Consider the following 26,160-nt stretch of genomic DNA (forward strand, 5'->3'; position numbering starts at 1 on the left):
TATAAATAGAAATATATAAAGTACAAAATTAAAAATACTATAAGTATTCTTCATGCAGAATAGTTCATTAATGAAAGCTCATAGGCAGGACATACATATATTTATTTAAATCCTGTATTTGCCACCAAATGACTTGGTATAGCATCACAATGGAACAAAATTCAAAGTTTGTTGTTGTGCTATTTACATGCAGGTTTTTGTTCCATTTTAAGTGTAAAGAAAATCAAGCCTACTTGCAGTGTTTAAATTAATTAAAGCAGTTCTTAAGCCTTGCTACTCTGATTTACTGATATTGTAGTCTGTCAAACTAATATGTCAGCTACCTTTTAAAATCGTTTCAAAGGTAGGCCAAGAAAACAAGATGGAGTAGTTCATAATTACACATTGCTTTTTCAGGCACAGAAAACTGAATCAAAGAATGTGGGACGCCACTGCAGAGCAGAAGGAGCAAGATGACTTTAAGTTACTCCTTACTTTCTAAGAGAAATGATGACTTTTTAGGTCCTCTATTGTAGGTCTGTTGTTACCCTTACTTCAAGACTTACTGGCCTCTCAAACTTTTGCAGGATTTGGCTTATATTTCCTACTAATCAAATTCCACAGAACACAGCAGACTTTCACATTCAATAGTGTTTTCTGACATTTAGTGCTCTTCTGCTTATATATAGCTGACAGTGCCTGAACAGACACCAATAAACAGGGCCTTGGGAGAATTTTAAAAAGGGACTTAAGTTTATTTCCAGATGAAGAAGGGAACACTGCTTTACTCTGTTGTTTTGTGTACCTATACATCAAAGTGCTAAATAAGAGTGTTACCCTCTCTGTCACTGGCTCATGTACCAGACACCTTCTGTTTATCTCAGACAGCATCTTTCACTTCTGTGTATCTGATCTATCATTGTATTACATATTCATAAAAGCAAGAACCCTGTAATGTTTTAATCCTATGCAGAGAAATATTTCACATTTTGAATTATTTTATATATCTGCTTCTATCTTCCTGCACTCGTTAATTAAAAATTAATATTATTTTTATAGAATATTCACTGTTCTTTTCCCATGGTATGGTACTAGAGTATTTGGAAAGAATTTAGATTGACTTACACTTACTGCCCACTGAAGACCATCACTGGTCACATTTTTTTCATAGAAGAGATTTGTTAAAGTTATTATCTGGGTTGAAAGATTGAAGAGAAAATAAACTAATGGAACTTTAAAATAAACTTGGATTTGAGGGTGTTCCTAGCAGTGATGCTTAGAAGTGGCAGGCACACAATATGCTGGTTTGCTCAACCTGGTTCTTTATTCAAAACTAAGAAACTCTGGGCCGAGACCAGCCCTTCAGTTGCAAACTCATGATGTCTTGTACTTGTGTCCTGGAACAAAACCTCTTGCTGTAACTGGGTAAATTCTCAATTTTGACATCAGCTGCACGGTGTGAGTCTGTATAGTGTTCCCTTAATGTAGCGCCTCAAAAACAAATGTTCTGACCTGTAAAAGGACTTTTGATTTATTTTTTTTTTTTTACAATCTCTGCTGCACCCCACCTTACTTGACTGCCTGATTTTGTACACAACACTGTTCAGTTAAATGCCATTTTAAAGCTGTTTTTAATAGTACATTAACACAATGCCATTTTACTAGTGTTTTCCCCCGCCCCACTTCATGAGATCAAAAATTCATAGCTTTTGATTTACTAGAGGATTAAAATTTGTCCATGAAGTTTAACATTTCAAAGCAGGAGGAAAAAACATCAAAGGATTAGTGGAATAACTGAAATTAAGCAAGTTAAGATATTTTTCATTATATTATCCAGCAGGTAAGACTGCAGCACCTTGCCTTGCAGGAGAAACACATATAAGGATTATTATCTATGGGATGAAAGGAAAATCTGGGAATGCCATTTAAAGCTACATTTTCTCATGCTTTTAAAAGGGCAGAATGCATCTTTTAACCTTTTCGACTGAGGATTGAATCAGCTGATGCAGACATCATTGGTCTGTGAGACATACATTAGGAATGACTGACTCACCCCTAGTGTTCTCAAAGCCATGCATCTTTCTCTTCTAGCCTGCATTTAATCACCCTCCTACAAAAATAAAACTGCCTGCTGCTCTGCACCAGTGAATCAAGCTGATAACACACATCACTGACCCTTTAGTATCAGACTTGCCCAACCAGAGGCTAACTGCTGTTTCAGGGCCTGTTGAAGGATATTGTGGGTCATCAGGAAGTACAGGATTAGCGCACAAAGCAGCACCTTATTCCTCTTTCTTCCACAAACGTGTGGAATTGATTACAGCTCCCTTCCACAGCAATCTCAAAAGAGTTAAGGCAGCATCAGTACAGTGTGTGGGTCAGCACCAAGAAGGCAGGGGTAAGTAATTTCTCTAGATGACTTTGCTACTTAAAGAAGTAACATGTGCTTAACCAATTTCCTTGAAGCTGCCAGCCATTGCATACCTAGGCACTTGAGGTATATGCCACTACCTTGTTCAGGTTATTGAATTTCGAGCTTGGGTTTTTGAGGGTGCAGAGAAAGTGTGCTGCTAGGTCAAAAAAGCATCTATGATTCTCTCCACTTAAGACTTATTTACTGTTCCAGACCTTTGCTCAGGGGAATAAACACTAAGTGTTTGTATAATGTCCAGACTTGGGTTTTATTTATTTTTCTGTTGATACTGATCAGTGGAATACATATACTCCCAGCCATAATAGTAACAAATATTTTACAAGCTGAAAACTAACTACAGAGATGCCCATCACATCTGACAGTCATAAGGAGAGCTTTACATAGGTATTACCTGTGTCTGTCACTAGATTTTCAGAGCATTCCACCATCTACCCTACAGATTTAAAACTTTACAAAAAAGCACTTCAAAGTGCTGAGCAGTGTTCGTGATAAACAAGACTGTTATACTATAAAACAAATTCAAAAGTTATTAAAAAGACATGGTTCCTCTGTTAAGTGAAGCAAACAGAACCACAGAACAACCACGGGTAGAAGGCACCTTGAGAGATCATCTGGTCCAACCTGTTGTGGGAAAGGGAGCCTAGATGAGATTATTTAGCTTCAGGTCCCATTGCATCTTGAAAACCACCAGTTCCAACTGGAATTGGAGTTGGGTGCCTACTGCCTTTATGTCTGTGGAATTTTTAAAATGCAGGTGATATGAATGTAAGGATGTAAACTTGAGGTTATCTTTCAGCAGTCAGACAAACTGCTCACTAGGAATCAAAACAGCAAAGAAAGATACTTTTTTAATCATATTTCAGCCACCACAACTGGACAACTCTTCAGAGCATAAAGGGGAATTGTTAATGTACTTCATATTGAGATCTACATCGCTGGCTTCAAAATCACCAATGTGAACACAGAATTCTCCTCTCTGGGAAAATTTAATTTCTACATTGTGGAAAATTCAACATGAAGAGTAAAGATTTTTATTCCCCCCACACCGGAAAACAAATAATAGGAAAAAAACCCTTACCATTAGCGAAAAACTGAAAGGCATTTTGGCATACTTAATTATTAACACAATAGTTAATTGGCACATAGATGAAGGATTTTCTTTGGCAAGGTACTCATATGTTTCATACAAGAGACTCACAGTAAACCTCTGGATCTTGAAGTTAAGCATGTATTTTAGTCACTTACTGAACATGAGTCAAAGGAACTACAATGAAAAAAAGCCCATCAGAAACAGTTTGACTACTTACTAAGTAGACATCCAAAACAGAAGCATTATCATTTTCCATTTCCAGTGTGCTCTGTTCTGAAGTCAAATAGATGGCACTGTCTTCTAAAGTAAAGGTTGAACTCGAAGGCAACCCTTTCCTGCAAAGAGAAGGGCAACTACAGTCAACCAAAAATACAAGTTACAGAGAGCTCCGTCACAGCTGAAAATTTTAAAACGTTTCTCTCAAATGTCAAAGCTTCAAATACTCCAAAAGAGGGAACGCAAACAGAAAAATACAGATGTGTTGACAATGGCTATATAATTGGCAGCTCATATTTGAATAATGTACACAAACCACAATTTCTGTTTTTGCATTAACAAAAATTTTATCAGGAACTAATAGTATTCCTGAACTCTAATATTTATTAAAATAATGAAAATATGTCACAGGAAATGGCAGGGAATTTAATGGATTTCAAAGTAAGTTACTTCCACATCGCACATGGTGTAAATTTTCGCACCATTTCTTAACCTGAAATAGGGAAAAAAGATTCAGTAATTAGGCACAATAGCATTGGACATTCTCATGCAGCTATGGGATCACTTGCAGCCAACAGATCAGAAGGGGAGCTGGGAGAAGGACAAGAGCATACTGTAATTGGCACAGCTCCGCAACTGGTATTTACAGAGCAGGTGCATCATATTATTTCTTCATAGATACGAGTTTTTGTTCTCTGCTATCCAGGAAGAATGTGAAACTGCAAATGCATTTGCACAGGAATCCTGTTTGTTTCAGCTTTGTGGTTTGAGACCACAAAGCTGAAACTCTCAAAGCTGTTTTAGTGGAGTTACCTGCCAGTTATCCCCTGTCCTCACTAGCTGCCAGAAACTAACAGACTCCAGGCTGCCCTGAAAACTCAACTGTCAGTTTTGCAAAGACATATTTTAAAAGTGCTTATCTGTTTACACACAAGGTGAAAAGCAAATAATTCTGCATCATAACTGGGTATGAAAACACGGTTACAGCCATCAGTGCAGAAAGTACTCATTTCCCCCTCCCTTTGCAGTACTTTGTAGTTTGTTTCAGATAGGGTATAATTTCAGAAAGGGCAAAGCCAGCATGTAAAGTAAAAAACAAATTCAGATGCTCAACAAAATAATGAATCATCAGTCACCCTCATGCCATATTAGTGTGAACAGCATTACACTGGCCACATTACAATATGCCTTTTATTATATATTATATTAGGCATCATTTCCATAGCAAAGCTATTTCTTTTGTCCCGAGGGTGACTCAGCTCCCACTGACTTCAGTAGCACACTCGTTACTTGGATTCTGTTGAGCAACATTTCAGTCACATCAGTCTTCTGCCAATGTTTCATTTTACTGAAGGGTGAAGGGCAGACAGGAAGGCAAAAACCGGGTTGTTGCCACATGCTGCCACGTTTTATCATCTGCCACAAAATAAGCTCTGGCATAAAAGATACTACTGTTGGCAAAACAGGGGGAGGAGAGGGGAAGCAAGTCACTTTTGCTTGCAGAATTTTGATCTCCACAATTGCACAGTTCAGGCCTCTGAACGTGCAGAGGCCCATATGTGAAAAGCACCTGACATGAGATGTATGTGCAGCGACAGGCAACTACTGCTACAGAAGTACCCAAACCTGGTGGTCAGCACTTCCTTTTGGAAAATTACACTCTGCATTATTAACTGTAGAGGAAGATGGGCAAGCTGTGGTGTATACCTGGTTTTCATTCCTGCATCAGGTTAGGTTTAAAAGCAAAAAGCCCGAAATAGTTATTCTTTTCAGGCACTTATCAGGCCACAACACAGCAAACAACTTTGCTGATATTATTTTTAACTTCTTTCACTTCCATAAAACTTCTGGAGCAGACCAAGATCTCCTCTTCCTGTTATTTCAGTTTAATTCACTGGTTTACTTTGACACTTGCTTTTCTTCCTCTCTTCTCAACTTTTCCATTAGAAGGCACTGTTTTCTTTTGCTTTTAGTTAAACTATAATCTATGTTGCTTCACAGCCCGCTGTGGATAGCAAACAATATTGATGTGAGCTCAGCACTTGGTCTTGGGATTGTTGAACTACTGGTTTTACCTATAGTATAGAATAAAGACAATTCCATCTACCCTGAGTGTGAATATTTTTTTTCTCCCTACCTGTTACAGAAACCCACTATACAGTCAGGCAGAAAATGAGGGTTGAAACAAAACCAGCATCTTAAGAGTGGTCAAAGAGAGGGTCCCATAATTGTGACATAAATGTCACAATTTGGTTATTTAGTAGTGAACTTCCTATAAAAGGAGACTTAATACATAGAAACAAACAATATATGAAATATATTAACATACAGAAGGGAAAGGAGAAAAGGGGCAGAAGAAAGTACAAAGATACAGAAAACAAGCAGTTACTAAAGACTCTCGAACAAAATCAGGCATGAAATAAGAGGATGGAACAACACAGATGCCAGTCCACCTTTCTTACAATCAAGGACCCATAACTTACTTGCAGATAGCACTCGCCTTGCTGAAATGAATAAATTCTGCAAGTAAGGAAGGCTCATCGCTTGCCTGAAGCATTGCTTACTAAAAGGAGAAGGGCAGGAAAAGTTTTACAAGACAGAACTTTCTTTCATATACCTGAAGTTAAATAACTGGAGGTTTTCCTCTATTTAAAAGAACAAGAACTGTCCACTTTGGGAAGCTAATCTGTAACATGTATAACAAAGAAAGTGGAAATTCCAAGTCACTGCCACGTTAATTTGCATTTGGAGCTCATACTGGTGGCAGTATGAAAGGAACCACTTTTGCCAGGAGCTGAACTCTGCTGCAACTTCAGAACAGTGCTTACATGTAATAATGTAATAACACCTTCTTAGTTACAGCTGCTTAGTTATAAATAGTTTTCATGGCAGAGCATGACAGTCATGTTGTTTGTTGAACTTGCCTTGCAATGACAGTGTGAAGAACATGCATCCCAGCTGGCTAAGTGACTGTGGACTACAGGAAGACATGCATAAGAACAAGATTTTCAATTTCATATGAAAAGAGGGGAAAAAAAAGCAGCTTTTTTTTTTTTCCTTTAAGAGCTCTTCCTTGGTGTTAAAGTGTATCCTATTTTAAGAAGCACTAAATATTTTGTCCTTATGCTGAAGTAAGGAGAAAAGCCATACTTCGGCCTTTTAAATCATCACACTTCAACACATTTAATCAGAAGCCAGGCTCAAGTTATCTTCCTTTTGGGTATAAAATAAAATAAAACCACTTTCTGTAGTCCTTCTAAAATACTCTCCTGAACATGAAATGCAAAAAAAAAATCCTCAAGTTAGCTCAAAAAGTTAAAGATAGTTAGAGATTGATACTTGCAAATATGAAAAACCGTGTGTTGGGCACCTACTGATCTTCAGTAGGAGCAATTAAATTAGACTGATTTTCTGAAGATTTGTAACAGCCTAACTTTCATACATTTTAATCCAAGGATGATGTATATAAGATGCTACGAAGTTTCTAAGGAATAAAGGAAGGAAAAATAATACAGTTTGTCAAGGAACCAGCATAACCAGGCAGGACAATCTAACTTCATCATCACCATAATAACAGCAACAACAATAATAACAACTACTACTAGCCCTAAAAAAACACTAAAAAAACTGGTGTCCTTCAAACCCTCCAAAATTATGTTACTTACTATTTTTGCCTTCATATTTTATTTATACTAACTGACAGTTTTAGAAATAAAAGACTCCCATTTTCTTCATGGAAACCCAAATATGCCTCATCCTAATGTGCCTACTTGCAAGGCAATCTGCAGTACAGGTAGAAGAACTCTCCAGTCCCCCAGTCCCCTTTCCAAGTCATTGCACAACCTTTGCAGCACGCCAGGAACAGTGACAGGTAGTAACTGACCAAAGCAGAAGTTTGAGTTGTATTTTGGGGTTACAGGTTTGGGTTTGTTTTATTTGTTTGTTTGGTTTTGTTTTAATTTCTTTTTTTTTTTTTTTTTTCCCTGCAGTGTGAAGAACAGCTCTTGTAGGAATATAGTTATCAGCTTTTTTAACTCGGTGCCAAAACTGCACCAGACATGAATTACAATAAGCCACTGTGCCTCCCCCGTTGTCTAAAGCTGTAATAAAAACAGGCTTCAATGTCTTATCTTTGGATGTCAAATGTGCCTTCCTGTAGCATATTAGCATATGGCACAGAATATTGATCATCTAAATAGCAGCACATTTGCAACGTCCAATATGTTTGAAAACTCTTACATAAGCTTTTGAAAAAAAAACTATCAGCTCATTGCATCATGAGTTTGGTCCTTAAAAATCTCTGCATATAGAAGTTAGTCAGAAAAATGTCTTTATAGGAAAAATAAGCAGAAAAACTCCTGTTCTAAGGTACAACTCAATAGCAAGAGTTGCAGAAAGCCTGTCCTGCATACATATAAATGTGAACAGGGACAACAGGTATTTATGCACCTGGAAAACAAATGTATTAATTAGTCTAATTTTTTACAACTTAGACATGTTATATGACCTCTAAAACCCAACGCTGCATTTAATTTTTATAAATTATGTGTCTGGGAAAAAAACAAAAAAGTAGGTCAATACAGTAAAACTCCCTTGTAGTAGTTCACTAAGACTATTGACATCAAACTTCAAAACTTCATCAAACATCAAAACTTCACACCTGAGAAAACAATAGATATGAATGATCTTTTAAATGCTGCTTCAAGTGAAGGAGTCTGACAGAGTCTGTGCGATTACACTCACACTAATGGCAAACCATGACATATGAACCTGTAAACATCACAATAAGCACAACAATTTCACAATGGTCAATAAGCCCATACACCTTTGCAAACATCAATGAAAATCATGAGACCTGTCTTTTTTTGCACCTGACATAGGTACGTAGTTGAAAAGAGATGGTGTAAGCCATCAGAATTGAGGAGCTATCTACTATCCAGAGAAGCTGCTCTGGATCTTCCTCACCAGAAGAAATTAAGGTAATGAAGTTAGACTTGCAAGGATGAGTATGAAATATGAAAATGCAGAGGGACAAATCCAGTCAAAGAAATATGCTTATGTATTAAATAACTCCTACTACCATCACTTACAAATGCACATCTGTGTATTTAATTGAAGAAAAATTTTAGATTTCAAGTTAAAAAAAGTATATATATATATATATTTTTTTTTTTTTTCACTTATCAACATCCAAGTTATTTCCAGAAACACTGGTTAAATAATTTATAGGATGTCTTTTTTTCTGTGAAGGAAAACTTGATCTTTTTAGGGCTCTATTAAATTACATCAAAAAGTGCTGCAAAGAGGACATCAAAAGCTGAATGGGATTACAGCCAATTAATTTAGTAAACACAGATGGAGACACTGCTACTTCAGTACATATGCAAAGATCTTCACAATAAAGCTCACAGCAATATATGGGGCTGCTTTCAACATGTACCCCTCCAAAAAAACCCAACAACCCCCAACACAATGTTCAGACTGCTATGTCCAATTATGTCACTCTGTTCATCCAGAAAAAGGGGGCAAAGGATCTCATCAAATTAGGAAACACAGAAATGGTAACTCACTCTTTAAAGTGATGTTGATGAAGTTTACGATAACTCTGCAGACTGGTTTATGATATGGTAGTATGTTTCAAGGGAAGACACTACAGAGAACTGAAGGATGAAGTGACATTGTGTATTTCATGATACTTCAATATGGTGCAAATTATGGAAAGGCTCACTGCTTTCAGATATGTAGTGCTGTTTTTTCACTTTTAACAGTGTGATTAAAGAAAAATAAAAAAAAGTCAAATATGTATTTGCTGGCAAAGTACACATTCTGTTATTAAGTTTGCTGAATATCCTGTTGAGTTACGTGGTGGTGGTGCCCTTTCTAGAGGTGTTGAGAGAGGATGAACTTTGGTAACAGCAAATATAGTCATATATGAAAAAACACAGGCTAGTTTGCTGAAAAAATACATACCTTTTACATATCAATATACAACTTGGCTCTGGCTTGGAGCAGGAATAGGTGAAATTAAGGGGCCTCTTAAGGCTAAGTACAAAACACCACACTGCATCACATGCTCAGAGTAGACTGAGGAACTTCCATTCACTGAACTGGCCCTCTAGTCTTTGATGGGTCCTTCTCTTCGATTGTCAGGGTCGCTGACTTGCCGTTCAGGAAGTATTGCTCTTCTGGGACAAAACCTCTGCTTTACAAACTACTTCTCTATCTTGCAGAGTTTTATCAAGTAAATGCTCTTGCTAGGTCTTCTAAAAAAAAAATATCTTTGTTACTGCATTCTTGCCACCTTTCACAGCTAAATTACTGGTAATTACTCAGTATCTCCAATAAGGACAAACCTATTACGGCAAAATATGAAGTCTCTAGTTTTGCCACAGTTACTTTTAATTTCTATTTTGAGTGTCTCGTCTTTCTTTTATACACAAGCCTCAGTGGGGAAGCAAACACTTTACATCTGAGAACCAGTCAGCTCTCCTTGCTTTGCTGAAGTTAATGTCTATGCTGAATTCTTACTTGCTATATGGTATTTGATATTGAATCCAAATACCTACACAAAGAAAATAATATATTAAAAGTAGTTTCACACACAAACAATACATCAATAGAGCAGCATTGTAACCACACAGACGAGGTTTTTTCACATGTTACTAAGCTAATATCTCAGTGACTAAAATATTAAGAGTGAATGACACAGAAAAATGTAAACGAAGAAAGAATGGCATTACTTTTTAAGGAAAATTAGATGCCTCACCAATCTGTCAATATTGATACTAACCACTTAGTACTTGACACTAAGGACTGATAATTCTTAACCGTTTACACTGAATTCCAGGATTAGCTGGTATTATTCCTCTTGCTATGAAAGCAAATCGTATTACAGCCTAGACCCTAGACTTCAGCAAAAAAGTAGTAGGAAAAGCAAATTTCAGATCAATCTTTCTTAAGACTATGAACTCCACAAGACAGAGATTATCATACTAGGTATATGTAGGAGTCTGACACGATTTCAGTTTAGACATGCCTCAGTAAATTAATGAAACTGGTGCATCATCCAGATTTGCTTTACTCTTCATATTTGAAGGCAGAGACTGAAATTTTGTGTTTTACTACCAGCACATTAATGAGATTTACAAATTATGGCCTTTTTTTCAAATTAAAGAACTGAGTGAAGCTGACATGTACATGGAACTAATGTATAAAAGAGTGAAAAAAAACCCCGTATAATCTCTTAACAGCAACATATGCCTTCAGCAGTTGGTCACTAAAAGTTCAAATTTCCACAACAGCATTATCACAGCTGCATTGATTGCCAGTTTGAATGCAGATTTCTGGTAAGGCAAAGTGTTGGGAGGGGCACAGGAAAGAACAAGAGAAATCCCCATATACACAGTGTATCAGAAAGAACATTCATGCAGAACACAGGTTTTGTACAATTTCAACAGTGCACCAAGTTCTTATCCTTAATTTTCAGACTGAAAAAGAAAGAAAAGCCAAGCAAAAAAAATCCATTTTTTACAGTTTCTTTCTCCTCTTAGTAACAATCAGCCACAATGAGTGTGCCTAACTGCGCTGTTGCCCTCCTTTTGGTAAAGCAGTCCATTTTATCTTTGTTCTTAATTAAAGAAGTAAACAAGAAGCAAAACTAATTTCATCACAAGAACTAGGAAAGACTTGTTTTTCTTTAAGTCACAATTACATGTTGCTTCATAGTTAAATTTTCTTTCTTCCTCATGGGGATTCCCCCAGTGTATCTGTTCCTAGCATTAGAGAGCATTCAAGTCACCTTCTTTCACCTTGCTGCTTACTTTCATGACACTTGCATGAATTTAATCCACTTGGAATCTGATTCAGATGAATTTGTCTAAGCTTCAGAAGCTAAAGGTAATGAGTGGACAGACAATATTTAAACTTAACACACAAAATACTGTTTACAAAGAAAACCAGACTGGCAAAAGGTGTGATTAAGCATTCCTTACAATGGAAAAAATAAATACCCATGATCCCTTCCACAGAAAAAAACCAGCAAAGGATTTACTTTTATTTTCTAAGCTGTTTTTGAAAAGGTTGTTTGATATAATGTCAAGTCATGAGACATTCCAGTTCAAAGTTTGGACATTTCATCAAGTTTTGACTGTCTAAGAGTAAAACAAAACCCACAATCTCTCAAAGCTTTCAAAAATTTCAGGTAGTCTGCACTGAAAATCAGCAATGCAAAGGCAAGGCAAACAAACAACTGAAAAATATATGGAAAAGCAGACCAAAGAGGAAAGAGAAGGCGAAAGTCTGCTCGGCATACACATCTGACAGAAAGGAGGCACAGAATGCATAAAGAGAGACAAGAATCAGATTTCATATAGATTATTTTCTTAGGCTCAAACGTATCAAGAAAATTCAGCAGTATTCCTTATATAACCCACAGTATCTTGGCATTGCTCTGAAGACAGAGAGGTGAAGTACCTGTTTATGCATCTTGGGATTTTGACTTTGTGACTGGAAGCCATGAGACTTGCTGAAAGGTACATTGGAAAGAGACTTTCTGTTCTATCTCAAACCCCCAGTTTAAAGCATTTCTAGAACCACAGAGGCATTAACCACCTTTATCTGTCTGAAACTGTAAAAACCGTGCTGAAACAACACTTATACTGCTGAGGACATTCATATAGGTCATGTTCAATTTAATTAATCAGTACATATTGGGAAAACTTTACCTGGAGGGGTAAAAAAAAAACTGTTACTACTTCTGCTATAAAAATAATCTCTGACATAATATCCATTATCTTTACTAAGATAAAGCAAATAAATCCTTTCAAAGAAGTGTATGCAGACTCAAAATGAAACATACATTCTAGTGGAAAATAAGACTTTTTGGGTACTAAAATATCTCTACAGCAAATATAAAACTACTTGAGGAGGAGTGGAAAATCTTTGAAAATTTTAATACAAACTACGAATCATCAATTCTGTTCTCCTACTAAATGAATATTTCATTTTGCTTATGACAGAACCACTTGACTGAGAAACAGCTTCTTAGAACAGAAACCAGCTGCCTTCTGACAAACAAAAAAGCCTACATTTGCTGGATAACATATGTTGTGTTTGTCCATTTTTTCCTTTTTAATTCCCTTATTTAGATAAAAGTTCCTTTTGTGCTGAAAAATACTGCCTTTTTCCCTTCCCCACTACTCCTTTATTCACTGCTTCTACTGGTGCCTCTCCACACTGCCTGGCTAACACCTGGAGTTTCCTCTAACTCTTTAAAGACTGAAGAATAACTTGGTGAAAAATTATCAGCTAGCAGTCTGGAAAAACCTTCCTGGTAAGCTGTATGTTTGTGACTGCTGCTCATTCTCCCTTTTTTGCTTTAATCACAAGTCCCTAAATGCTGCTTTGCATTATCCACCAATTCATTATGCTAGTTCTAATCTGTACCAAGCCACACCTACATAAACCCTCCTCACATGATGTAGCCTCAGGAGCCAGCTTTGGCTCACCAAGTCACCTCTGTCTGCTTAGCCACATTGGCAGCAGTTCCTTGCTTCCTGCCATGAGTTCTGAGCACCCTCAAGAAGAGATGGTGCCAAGCTCCTTTCTCATATAAAATGCCATTTCCCTCTACTTAGAGAAAGATTACATTCATGGTTGATTCAAACAGAGGGTAATTCCAAAACCACCAAGTTAAAAATATGGCACATGCTTCAAGGTATCTAAAAGTATTACTGCTGTCTTTTTTAACGAGGCACACAACAGCAACTGTCATCACTAGTGTGGGCACAGACTATTCATTAACATCAACAGGAGTCAAGGGGCTGTACAAGTATTGTGTCATTACTATGCACACTGGATTGTCTCCCTTTATCAACCTAAACCACAGGTTTCTGACATTACAAGGAAATCTGCATACTCTGTACGTTGTGCCAGGGCATTCTGAAGAAAGAGGAAGAAGCCCAATGAAGAAGATGCCTGAACCAATTCTATTAAATTACTTGAAGCAGAATGTCATACTCAATTACATATTTAAAGACTGAAAGCAGGCTCACATTTGTAAACAAATCATTCATTCAAGCTTTGTTTCAGAGTGCTCCAGGCTTTCTCATTATTAGAGATAAATGGCAAAGTGATGAGTCCTGCATCACAATATTTTGTAATGCCCAAAAGGAGAACTCCAGCTAAAAAAAAAATAAATCTAAGATATCTACAACTCAGTGCATCCTTGTAGCATTGGTTTCTTGGTGGTTTTATTTCCCTGCCAGCTTTTCTCATGGGAGGGCTGAATTTCCTCCAATATACCACAAATATACAGATAAAACTTCAGACGGACGTATTATTTAATGCCATGAAGAAAGAAGGACCTCCATGCACTGTTGCAGAAAGCAGAGGTAGGTACAAAATTGCAAGTGCTCAGAAACATCTTTGGGAAAATAGTTTAATACTGAGCATGCTAAGCAGCTTTCTAAAATCCTAAAAGAAAGCCACTAGCCAGGACAGGGAAGCTAATCCTCATGAATAGTACATACTGAGATTGTGACACGAACCAGTACTTGGTGAGGAGAAAAAATTGCCAGAAAGCCCTAGCTGAAGAGGATACATCTAGAACTGCAAGTATGTCAGCTTGTCAGCCCCCATGGCAGATCTCTTGGCTATGGGGCAAGGTCTTTTGTCTTGGCATGAGACAGAGAAAGCGCCACACATCTATGAATGCTTGTGCAAGGTCTGCTGTGTTAGAGAACATGTCCTGTTGTTCTGATGAACTGAAAGCATGAAAACCTGGGCTGCAGACACTGTAGTTCCAATACAATTTTTTAAAATAAAGATGAGAAGGGTAATTGCATAACTGACAGCAGGAACTGCATTTTAGGTTATTTCATTGACTGAATCACAACCGGAGAGTAAACAAGTCTAAACACACAATCAAAGTGTGGACCTGCTAAAAAACTTTCTTACTTTAGAAGTATTTTGGAATATCTTTACAGGAAAGTATCATTGAATTACTCACAGCTTTTCTGTACAATTAACTTATGGAGAGTCAAGACTAAAATGTTTTTTCTGCAGTAAATCTAAACTCTTTATCCAGACAACTCCACAGTTCTCTTTTGCTGACTGATGGTAATAAAAAGTAGTTCTGTAGTTTTATTTGATGATTAAAGCAAATAAAACCTCCCAGTATGCTTTAACCTTATTTCTAGCAAAGCTAAAACTTGGTAAAAGATCACAGAATATTGCATTTCTACAGCCAACTTTATCAGAAACTGGACATGACCGATGAAAGGGTTTTTTTTAAAAAAAAAAATAAATTAAAGGAGCTCTAGATCTACTAAAGTGTATTCATTAGTAATTTTATTTCCTGCAGCTTGTGTAGATGTATTTGGGGCAACTTGTGATGGTTCTGTTAATAAAACTTCATCTTTGTTACTACATAACCCATAACTCATTGCAAATTTTTATAGAAAAACATCAGACCTATAGAAGACGCTACATCAGTGAAGTTTATTTCAACTTAATGAAAATGAAAGTTTCAAACATCACTTTGATCAAGTAAGTCTGCAAGTCATTTTACTTCTTATGAAAGTAAAGTTGGTCATATTTTAATAGGAGATCAAATACTGCTCACTCAAGATTTCTTTTCAAAGAACTTGACCTTTCTGGATAACATGGAGTTTAAAGTAAAGAACCACATCTAGGCACACAAGTAAGCTTATCAAATTTATATAGATACTGTGTGGTCCAGGATTCCAAATTATTCCAAACAAAATTGAAGAGACTTGAGTTCACAGTGGTTACCCCTCTTGGGAAAAACAGACAAAGGGATGGCTGTTCTGCAGTATGACACACGGTAAAGAGATCTGAAAGCAGGTGAGATGACAGCACACAGCACTCTCCAGGGGTACCAGGTCGAGTACAGGCACGCACGCAGGTGATCTCCCAGCACAATTTACTGGCATAAGCACGGTATTGGAGAGTCATGGCTAAAGTATATTCAACTCCAACTCAAATCACATTCAAGCCAGCCTACAAACATCTGCACAACTTTTCTTGACCTTCCTGGCTTTATCATCCCTGTTGTCCTAATTTAAAATTAGACAGGCTCTAATCGCATCCATGGGAGAAGTATCACAAAAATTCACTTCAGAAAATTGTCATTTCAAAGAAATTTACAGCAGACCCATTCAGCACTGTACATTCAGAATAAAGATCAACTTGAAAGTAGGTCCCTTTTCCTAGCACATTACAGATTTCTGCAGCTGTTTTCAGCTACAACCAAGTCAAAGCAAGTATTTCCTACCCTGATCTTAATGTAGTTCAGTTTATGGCACAGACTTAAGGCCTAAGCAAGTTTTCAATGCGTGGTTTAGTTTTGGAACATGACAAAAAATTCAAAGTACACTATAGTATTTCCACAGTAGTTTTGCTTCCTGTTTTGTGACCCAAATCATAACAGACATAATAACAAACAAACACATAACAAATCCTATGGGCTTATGACACCCCTTCTTCACTGGAGAGGTTCAAGGTTGAGCTACAGTGACACTTCGCCCCTCCTGCTTTTTCTTTCACAGAGTCCCCGTCCATTGCACACTGTCAGAATTTTAGCAAAACAGTGGGGAATCCTCTACCCGACACACAGCCTTTACCTGCTAGAATAGAGCATAGGTTGATCACGTTGATAAGGCTCATCTGCATTCAAGGAAGAAGAAGAAATTGTGGTTGCCAAGGAAGCTGCTTCAAACAGAGATGTAGTGCTTGGCACTAGATCTGGCCGGTGGCGTGAACCTAGTACTGCATACACCAAAATAAAGAACGACATCAGCAAATTTCATTTCAGATCAAATCCAAGAATCTTTTTGCAACTCTATGGAACCACAAAGTGCGCTCAACAGCTTCTTGAAGCTTTCTAATATACTTGTATTGATGAGCTTGTAAAATTCATGCATCCATACCCATGCTCTTTTGTGCTACCGGGCAAATTTCAGCTGCTAGACAGTGGCTTCAGCAGAATGCAGAGCAACCCTAAGATCAAATATTACACAGTGGTAAGAATATCTGTTGAACTCTTTTAGGTTCTGGGAATGGTCTTATAATACCAGAGCCCAGTTTTCAGATGGGATTAGATGGCTTGTTCTCCTCTGAGCCTGGCTGCAGGTGAGCTCTGAAAGGGGCAAAGTCTGTATCTCTTCAAAAAGACATTGGGAACAATAAACTGAGCTGCAAAACCACTTCATGTGACATGCTTGTTTAAAAGTCAGGGAAAAGAATAGCACTTGCTCTGGTCTTAATCTGCTACCCAGGCTGGATAATTTTTCTTAGGAACCCCTGAAATGCCAAAGATTAACGTCATAACAACCTTGATTGTGACTTCTTGCTCCTGGAAGGTCCATTCTGCCAAATATGACTAACAATTCCCTTCGTGAGAAGAACCTGATTTGAAAGTTTTGAAAGATAGCTAGACTGGAAGCTCTCTAGTTGTAGGGCTTCTGGAGCTTATACTAAATTCCCTTAACAACAGTGTTTAGGCTGTTGCCTTGAAAGACATTACCTTCTTCATCAAGGCTGGCGTAGCTTTGTCCTTCGGCAAGAATGCCATGCTTTTCATCCTTCCACTCCTGGCTGACGGCACACACTATTTCTTGTGATGCTGCCTTTAGGGCTGTGATGGAATTGCACCTTTTCTTTGAAGGTGAAGACTTCAAAGCTGCATTACCAAATGAACATAGGTGTTGAATGATGCCATCTCCCTGCACATCCCTAACAGCATATTGAAAAGCAAGCCATCTATAAGGCTAGAGTTTCTGAATACAGACAACATATCCAGATACAAATATGATATTAAAACTAGTGCCAAAGGCATTGTTGTTTAAACTACGAGTGAAGTACTTCTGCTTTTTTCTGGGGTTTCTTACTGCTCATACTTTACAAAACATACTGGTGATTTTAAAAACAAAACAAAACAAGTCAGTTAACCAACTTTGACATCACTAAGGCACAAATGTCCTATGGTGCATCAGCCTGCATAATCAGAGACAGAATGATACAGAAGAAAAACTCAGAAGTGAGGAAAACTGAAAAGACATTTGTAGCAATGATCATGAGTAATGATCATTTCCTTGAGCTGAGAACTACTGCTATGTAATGATGGATGTGCTACTGCAAAATTTCCACTTCAGTGACATGTGTCAAACATATTCTTTAGGTAAAATAAACACTTCCAAAATGTTGATGGCTTGTACACTCAGGTATGAGCATCACCTTCATAATTCTTACCAGGGCTTGCCTACTTACAATGGCACTTTGGGTGAAACTCTAGGATCTAACCATTGCCACTAATACTGAACAACGGCCCCCATCTGTAGTTCTTCTCCAGCCTGTTTACTTACGTGTTTTCCTATTGCCAGCTGCTGACCTCCACAGCTGGCTGCAAGGTTACTTCAGACGCACTGACATAGGTCATGCTGTGCTCTACTACAGAATTAAAATTAAAAGCATCCAAGGCACTTGGCTAGAAACTAAAGAAGAGAATCAGATGCACAGCTCCAGGATATTGTTAAAAGATAACATAGCAGATAGCTGCTGAGTTAGCCTCTGCCCAAGGCTGAATCTGTTTATCATGATTTTATTGTCCTTTATGGAGGCTTATTTTGTGCACTAGGAAAAGAATCATGCATACACAACAGGGCTTAAGAGTTTAAACTGAAATGCCTAACTCAAAGTTTAGAAACTATGTTCTTGGAGGGAGGAACACTCCTGATTCTTTATGTTATGTAAGAATGATAATGCATTTGAACCATTACTTTGTATAAAAGTAGAGTAATAGCCTTATACACAGAGTAGATCAGTATGAGTGAAATATTAAGACAGGTTAATAGCTTGGAAAAATGAGACAGACAAATTAAGATTAGAGAGAAAAATAGGCATAATGTCCTTAACTGTACATTGTAGTTTTCAAATACAGAATGGGTTCTATCATCTGCTGACATAAATTTAGCAGTCAGAAAGAAATGAAAAAAGATGCAAATGTTCAAGAAAAGTATATAGCTGCAGAAGATATTTATTTTGTCCAACAGACAGATATATCAACTTGTCTACTGCTTACTCTCTACCACAGCAGAGGAGTTTCTTCAAGTATTGTCTCAGGCAACAGAGTTCCCATCAGTCCTGCGGCAAAATTATTCTGGAGTTTAAGAGATCTGAGACTCAGGAGGCTCCTTCTTCCTTTCCATTCAATTTGCTTCACATTTTGTCATATTATGTCAGATTCTTCTATGTTTATATTAATCATTCTTTTCTGAAGGACTTAATATTTAACACCTTAAGCTGTTAATTTGTGCTAGTATTTGTATTCATTCTTGTTTCACTTAAATCTTGTTTAGTTCTACGCTTCAGTTTTATTTTGCTCTACCTCTATCTAGATAGACTTGTTTCCCACTCCAGATAACTAATGGCAATGTTAAGAGATCAGCATAACACCGCTCAAACATGTATCTACAAAATACTTTCTTATCATTTTGATACAATGCCATATCCTCAATAGTCCTTCTGTAGTATTTGAGCCAAGTGTCCATTCCGTGTTTTGACATTCAACTTCAAAACAAACACTGTTCCATGAGTAGGATTATCAAACTGCTAAGTAGGATCCACCTTAGAGTGTAAGTTCCTCTATAAACTACGCAGTTCTAGCCAGTCGATTTATATTTATTGTCAAGGACAGCTTTATAAAAAGCCTTGAAATTCACAAAACTCTGTTTCCCAGAGGCTAAGCAGAAACGTCCATTCTCTTGATGGAAAAAAACAAAACAGTGCAATTTCAGCATCTCCACAGATTTAAAAAATAATTTGGCAGTAAAGAAAAAAGTTAGTATGGATGCATACTATTTAAACCAGCTGATCTGTATGTCTTGTAATAAGGTTTTACACCACTTGCCAAAACTGTTGAAAAAACCCTCATTGCTTAGAACAGCTTTTTCCCAAAGAGCAGTCTGGGCCACAGTAAACCCCTCCAGGCACTCATCCTTTCCTTGATGATATATTTATCAGCTCTTGCCTACAGCCTTCCTTACTGTACACAGACTGAATGCACCTTGGCAGTCATCACCATCCCTCTTTGCACTTGTGATATTTCAGACTGAGTTCCCTTTCAGTAGCACGACCAACTCACAGGGGCGTTATCCATCCATTCATTAACATTACCTGACTGCCCATAATTCTTATTTTCATGAATAGCTGTCACAACATGGCCAGCTGGCCAGTACAGTCTGAAAATGGTAGAAATTGAAAATGACTTCCAATGGTAGAAATTCTAGGTAAAATAAAACCTGATCTGAACTTCTGATGGAAAAAGCCTGTAAGATGAGTCTTTACATTTTGATATTTAAAAAAAATATAAAATAAATCTGTAATAAGAATGTATTTATCACACCTGCAGGAACCATAATTCAAGGAAGATATGAACTTATGTTCATGATGTATATGCTTGAATGGTCGCTAATTTTAATTTTCAAAGTTGGGCTAAATGCAGCAAATATGAAAATAAATCTGATCCTTAATACATGCAGATTCTGTTTTGCTTCATAGATGTGCCCAGACTATGATAAAATATCTATACTGCTCACTCCATGGGACTAAGGCAACATTAATTTCTTCTTTTCAGTTTGGAACCAAGAAACAAAACATAACGGCTATTTCTGCAATATTTTTGCTGAAATCTAATTTCATATGCCTATATGGAAGTTACTGCAATGTTTGGACAGTTTGGAAAGTAGAGTGTGGTGGTTTTGGCTGGAACAGAGTTAGTTCTCTTCACAGTAGCTCTGTGGTGCTATGTCTTGGATTGTAACCCAAACAGCACTGATAGCACACCAAGGTTTTGGTTACTGCTGGGCAGTGTTTATACATCATCAAGGCCTTTTTGGCTTCTCACACTGCCCCACCAGTGAGTGGACAGGGGGCACACAGGGAAGTTGTGAGGCGACACATCTGGGACAACTGACCCCAACTGATCAGAGGGATATCCCAGACCACATGATGTTATGCCGAGCAATAAAAGCTGGGATAAATGGGAGCAAGGGGGAAAAACTTCATAGTTATGTCGTTTGTATTCCCAAGTAATTATCACACATGATGGAGCCCTGCTTTCCTGGAGCTCTGCTGATGTGTGGTGGATGAACTCCTTACTTTGCTTTGCCTGCAAATGCAACTTCTGTTTTCCCTATTAAACTTTCTTTATCTAACCAAAGATTTTTCTTACTTTTACCCTTCCAGTTCTCTCCCGGATCCCACTGGAAGTGAGGAGGGGTGAGTGAGTGATCATCTGTACAGGGCTTAGCTGCCCATCAGGGTTAAACCACAACACACAGGAAGAACTCACCTACAAAAAATCAATTTACTCTCCATCTCCAATGCCTTAGGAGGATCTACAGTTCCAGGGGTCTAATTTTAGTCATAGAAATGAATTTATTTTATTTGAGAGAAGTGACAATTAATAGTTAAATTATTGTTGCAAGACTTAAGTCTTTGGGCAACTCACTGCAGCAATGTTCTCCTGTAGTGATGGGTGCATTTTCTTGGCTTTTTTCCTTTCCCCTGTGTATTGGGTTTGCACAGCAAAGTTATGTAGTGAGGGATCTTACAGGGGTGGCTTCTACAAGAAGCTGCTAGAAGCTTCCCCCATATCTGACAGAGCCAATGCCAGCTGGCTCCAAGAGAGGCCCACTCATGGCCAAGGCTGAGCCCATCAGCAATGGTGGTATCGTCTCTCTGCTAACAGATTTAAGAAGTGGAAAAAAGTGCTGCACAACAGCAGCTGGGAGAGAGGAGTGAGAATATGTGACAGAAACACCTCTGCAGACACCCGGGTCAGTGCAGAAGGAAGGGGAAGAGGTGCTCCAGGTGCTGGAGCAGAGATTCCTCTGCAGCCTGTGGTGAAGACCATGGTGAGGCAGGCTGTCCCACTACAGCCCATGAAGGTTAACTATGGAACAGATATCCACCTGCAGCCTGTGGAAGACCCCGAGCTGGAGCAGGTGGCTGTGCCCTGAAGGAAGCTGTGACCTCAAGGAAAGACTGCCCTAGAGCAGGTTCTGGTCAGGACCTGTGGAGATAGAAGCCCGTAAAAAGGACCCACACTGGAGCGGTTTGTGAGAACTGCAGCACGTGGTAAGGACCTTTATGGAGCACTGTCTCCCGTGTGAGAGACCCCACATGTGCCAGGGAAGAGCATGAGGAGGAACAAGTGACAAAGACAACATATGATGAACCAAATGCAACTCCCACTCCATGTCTCTCTATGCTGCTGTGGGAGGGGAAGTAGAGAATCTGGGAGTGAAGCTGAGACTGGGAAGCAGAGAGAAGCAGGGAAAGGTGTTTCAATACTTGGTTTTATTTCTCATTATCCTACTCTGATTTAAGTGGTAATTAATTATATTAATTTCCCTGAGTGAAGCCTGTTTTGCCTGTGACTGGTAATTGGTGAGAGATCTCTCCCTGTCCTTATCACAACCCATTAGCCTTTTGTTATATTTTTATCCTCCTATCCAGCTGAGGAGGAGTGATAGAGGGGCTTGAAGGGCACCTGGTGTCTAGCCAGGGTCAAGCCACCACACCCTGTGAGTAGCTAATACATGTATCTTACCCTTGGGAGAATGGATCAAAAGATTAAGAAAGGAGAAATGGAAGGAAAAACTAGAAACAGGCGATAGTGACAAAGACAAAATACATGATTAATACCAAACTTCTGATTTTTTTCCCTGATAAAGCACAGAAAAAATCCATATCAAAGAATGGCTATCTTTTCAAACACACTGGAGGTGGTATGTAAACAATCTTTATTTCTGCAAATTAAATAAATTAAAATCAGTGGGGGTATTACTAACAGATGCAGGACCGGACACATCATTTAGATCAAGAAATTTATATCAATGCTAATATAAGGGAACAGATCTCACCTTCAGATGCCCCTGATGAGACAAAAAAACCCCAAACAAATAATTCTCTGTAATTTTATCATTAGAGTAGAATCCCTTTAGCTCCAGTGGAGAAACTCAACTGCAGGCAATGCAAGTGCTATGTGATGTTGATGAAAGGATTCTTTTATTGCCAAGAAAGGAGTGTTATAACACACTAATTATAAAAAATATCTAGAAGAGTAAAAGTCACAATTTTCTTACCTTGAACTTTCTTGAAAACTCTTGTACTCATAAACTTTAAAAATCTGTCTGCATAAAAACTTGGTCGGTGAACTGAAACAGTGTCCTACAAGATTGAAAAAGGTCTCAATCACTTTTCCCATAAGTAAGTCACAAGTAAATTGCCAAGAAAGAGGCTGGACACCTCACATAAACTGCACCATGTGTTTCAGGCACACTCAAGTGAATCCTAACAAGTTTTTCCTTTTTAAAGGGTAATTTTTCAAGAAATTTTCTTAGATATTACATTCATGAAATTACAAGTTATTAATTATACAGCTGTGTTCTGGAAAATCTTCCCGGCATCTGAAATGCTTTTCTTCACATTAGGTACATTTTTCAGTTACAGATTCATCAATGTCCTGGTAAATTTCAATCGTCTTGTGTAATTTATAAGGAAAAGCTATCATTTTAGTTGCTTTTTGGAAGACTAACAAATAAAATCAGAGAATGGACTAGGAAAAGGACCTAAAAGATTTCAGCAACAGCCAAAACCATATGGTGATGGTTAAAAAAAATAGTAAAATCTACTTACCCCATCATAAACAAGAGCTTTCCAAGAATGTTCCAGCTTCTTCATTAGCCTAAGCATATAAAAACAAAGTCAGAACTGCTTTATAAATTTTTCACATTTGTAAGTAATTTCAGAATAGCTTGTTCAACAAAAACTTGACATTCAACTTACCTATATGACTGGAGAATATCGATAATACCCATGAATAGAAGCAGCTTTTCTCCTTTATGGCTTTTAGCTGGAATACCTCCCATTCTGAAAGAAACAACAAAAATGTAGTTAGATTAAAAACACCTCTCACGACCATCTTGCAGGTGAACTCTACCTACTTGGAAACCAAATGAAATAGCCACAACTTTAAAGCTAGATGTGCAGTCAGACAAATGCGGGTCCTTTAACATACAACTGATTTTGAAGAGCAAATCTAAATTATCTGGGATCCAGTGGTAAAAATCCATTACAAAGAAAAAGTATTTTAGTGTAACTTTTAGATAGAATTGCAAGTATTTAAATGATCTGAAGATTGGAAAAAAGTATACACCAGTTTATTACTAAGGAAAATAAATAATTTCACCTAGCTAAAGGACAATTTTGCCACTTTATTCATCACATGTAAAGAAACTGTAAAGAGCCTGCACACTGCTCCAAGTCTGAAATGGTTGTTTTGTATATTTATCACTAAAAATTAAGAATGTGCTTTTCCAAAATTTCTTTACAGACAGATTAGTGAGAGAGAAAGTAACTCTATCAAGCTGAGAAGCCTGACTACCTGAATCTCCACTTGGTTCAGAGTATTTACTCAGCCATGACCTTAAAGAACAAGGTACTCATCCTAAGAATCTCTATTCCTATTCCATCACCTCAAAAAAAAAAAAAAAAAAGGATCCATTGTTTTTAGAGACAGAAACAGAAATAAAATTTTCCGTTTGCCAGCTTCTGTTGACATTGACGGACCCAAAAGGAAACCAGAAAAGGATATGGAAGATGCAACACACGCAATACTTCCAAATATTTTTTAACAGTTTTAGAAACAAATAATACACACCCTAAATACCTATCAAAGACAGAGTTGAGGGCATATTCCCCATCCTGACACTTATGCATAGTAGTCCCTTCCCTCAACAAAACAGGGCAGCCATCTACTCAGCTGCTGGGTTTTTCCAGGGCATAGAGGGGAAAAAGGGGAAACTTTGTTATTATTCTAAGCACAAAAGAAACCATGTAATAACAAGTGGAGTTTACATTATTGTAAAGCCCTCTTACTGTAAACTGCAGTCCAATTAAATGATCAGACATTCTGAAGTGTTAAGTGGTTAACAAAACTATATTCTGTCAACTTTTCCTCCAAGCTATGACTGTAAATTCAATCCAGTACAAGCAGCAGTTATTGCTGATGAGTGTCCATGCTCATCCTCATGCTGGTACGGCCTCAGTGAGCCAGAGCAGAAGACTGACCTAGGGGTCTTTTTTGTAAGACCTAGGCTTATTTTCATCCACCTCAGTGAGTTTTGCTGCACTACCAGAGACAGGATGGTACAAGGGGTCAAGGGAGGACGCAACTGCTGCAGCAGGCTTTCAGCAATGGTATTACACTGCTCAGGGTCTGGGCAGCACTGCATTATCTCAAGTGACGTGGGAACCCAGGGTAGGTTTCCAGACATAACAACCACAAGGACTTTCTTGGATGACCTCTATAATCAGCTTTGACTTTTAGTTAAAAAATAAAAGCAAAACAAAACCAACATCCCCCAAAACTGCCAGTGCAACACCTCTACCACCACAGAAGAGCATTCACCATCTTCTGAGGGAGCGTGAGTAATGCTGTTAAAACTAGGGTGAAATTAATCTCCAATTTATATTCTAGCGCTCCGAACACCTGGAAGTTCTCCATGCTAAAAGATAATGCGAAACATTATAATTCTTCCCTTCGTTTGCTGTAGGTTTAAGCACATGTCTCTGCATCATTAGTTGTGTTTACCTAGACAGCTCCCTTGAGAACCAGGAGAAAAGTAAATCCTTAATTGGAAACTAAACCCTCATTATAATGAAGGTCTGATTATACAGAATAAGAATGGTGAACGTAATGCACTCATTACCACTTAATGTATTTCAAAGGAAAAGTTAAAATAACTGTCATATAGATACTTAAATTTCTACTGCAGCTTTCGCTGGACTGAAAAAAATGAGTAAAGCATCATACAGGGTTACAAGTGCACTTCAGTGGTTGATGACACAATTCTATGTACAGAATATACTAATTTGAGATTAAAATAGCCACTGTAGGAATATCCATGTCGATGTTAATAAATAGTTTTTCCTTATAGCTTATCAGTCTCCTTCCAATTAAAATGAGATTATACCTGGGAGTCTTGTAATAGCCATCTCATAGCATCTCTTTTATAAATGAATGCACTTGTGCAGACCTAGGTTTTGCCTCTTGATACCAAGTGACACAGACTGAAGAAACAGAATATGCAAATTTTCATAGTAACCTTAAGAGCAGGTAATGGCACTTACGTGTTTGCTGTCTCTGTGGAGACCGAGTCCCCTGACTTCCCAGGGCCCTGAATGGACTCCATGGCTGTGGAATACAGAACCTTCTGCCCTCCCATACGTTTTGCATCTGATGCACTCTGAGAATTCTCTCCTTCTTTTTCCTTCATGTTACTGTTCAGTATGTGGATCCCCAGTAGCAGACTGTAATCCATAATCTTAAAACTCTCTAGAACCTATCAACAAA

General features: G+C 37.9%; 1 protein-coding gene across 1 annotated transcript in view; it reads right to left on the minus strand.

Moving 5' to 3' along the window:
• Window positions 1-3,720: 3,720 nt before the first annotated feature.
• LOC103772705 (phosphatidylinositol 4-phosphate 5-kinase type-1 beta) overlaps window positions 3,721-26,160 on the minus strand; it is a gene marked incomplete at its 3' end in the record, with an annotated part of 69,200 nt that continues 46,760 nt past the window's right edge. Inside the window, exons 6-12 of the mRNA XM_008940050.1 lie at window positions 25,938-26,149; window positions 23,592-23,675; window positions 23,442-23,490; window positions 22,889-22,973; window positions 17,266-17,421; window positions 16,364-16,508; window positions 3,721-3,838 (exon numbers count right to left, since the gene is read on the minus strand). Of these exons, the coding sequence (XP_008938298.1) occupies window positions 3,721-3,838; window positions 16,364-16,508; window positions 17,266-17,421; window positions 22,889-22,973; window positions 23,442-23,490; window positions 23,592-23,675; window positions 25,938-26,149 (849 nt within the window). The remainder of the gene's footprint in view (window positions 3,839-16,363; window positions 16,509-17,265; window positions 17,422-22,888; window positions 22,974-23,441; window positions 23,491-23,591; window positions 23,676-25,937; window positions 26,150-26,160) is intronic.

The sequence above is a fragment of the Merops nubicus genome, unplaced genomic scaffold (genome assembly GCF_000691845.1).
Source record: "Merops nubicus isolate BGI_N331 unplaced genomic scaffold, ASM69184v1 scaffold90, whole genome shotgun sequence".
Lineage (NCBI taxonomy): Eukaryota > Metazoa > Chordata > Aves > Coraciiformes > Meropidae > Merops > Merops nubicus.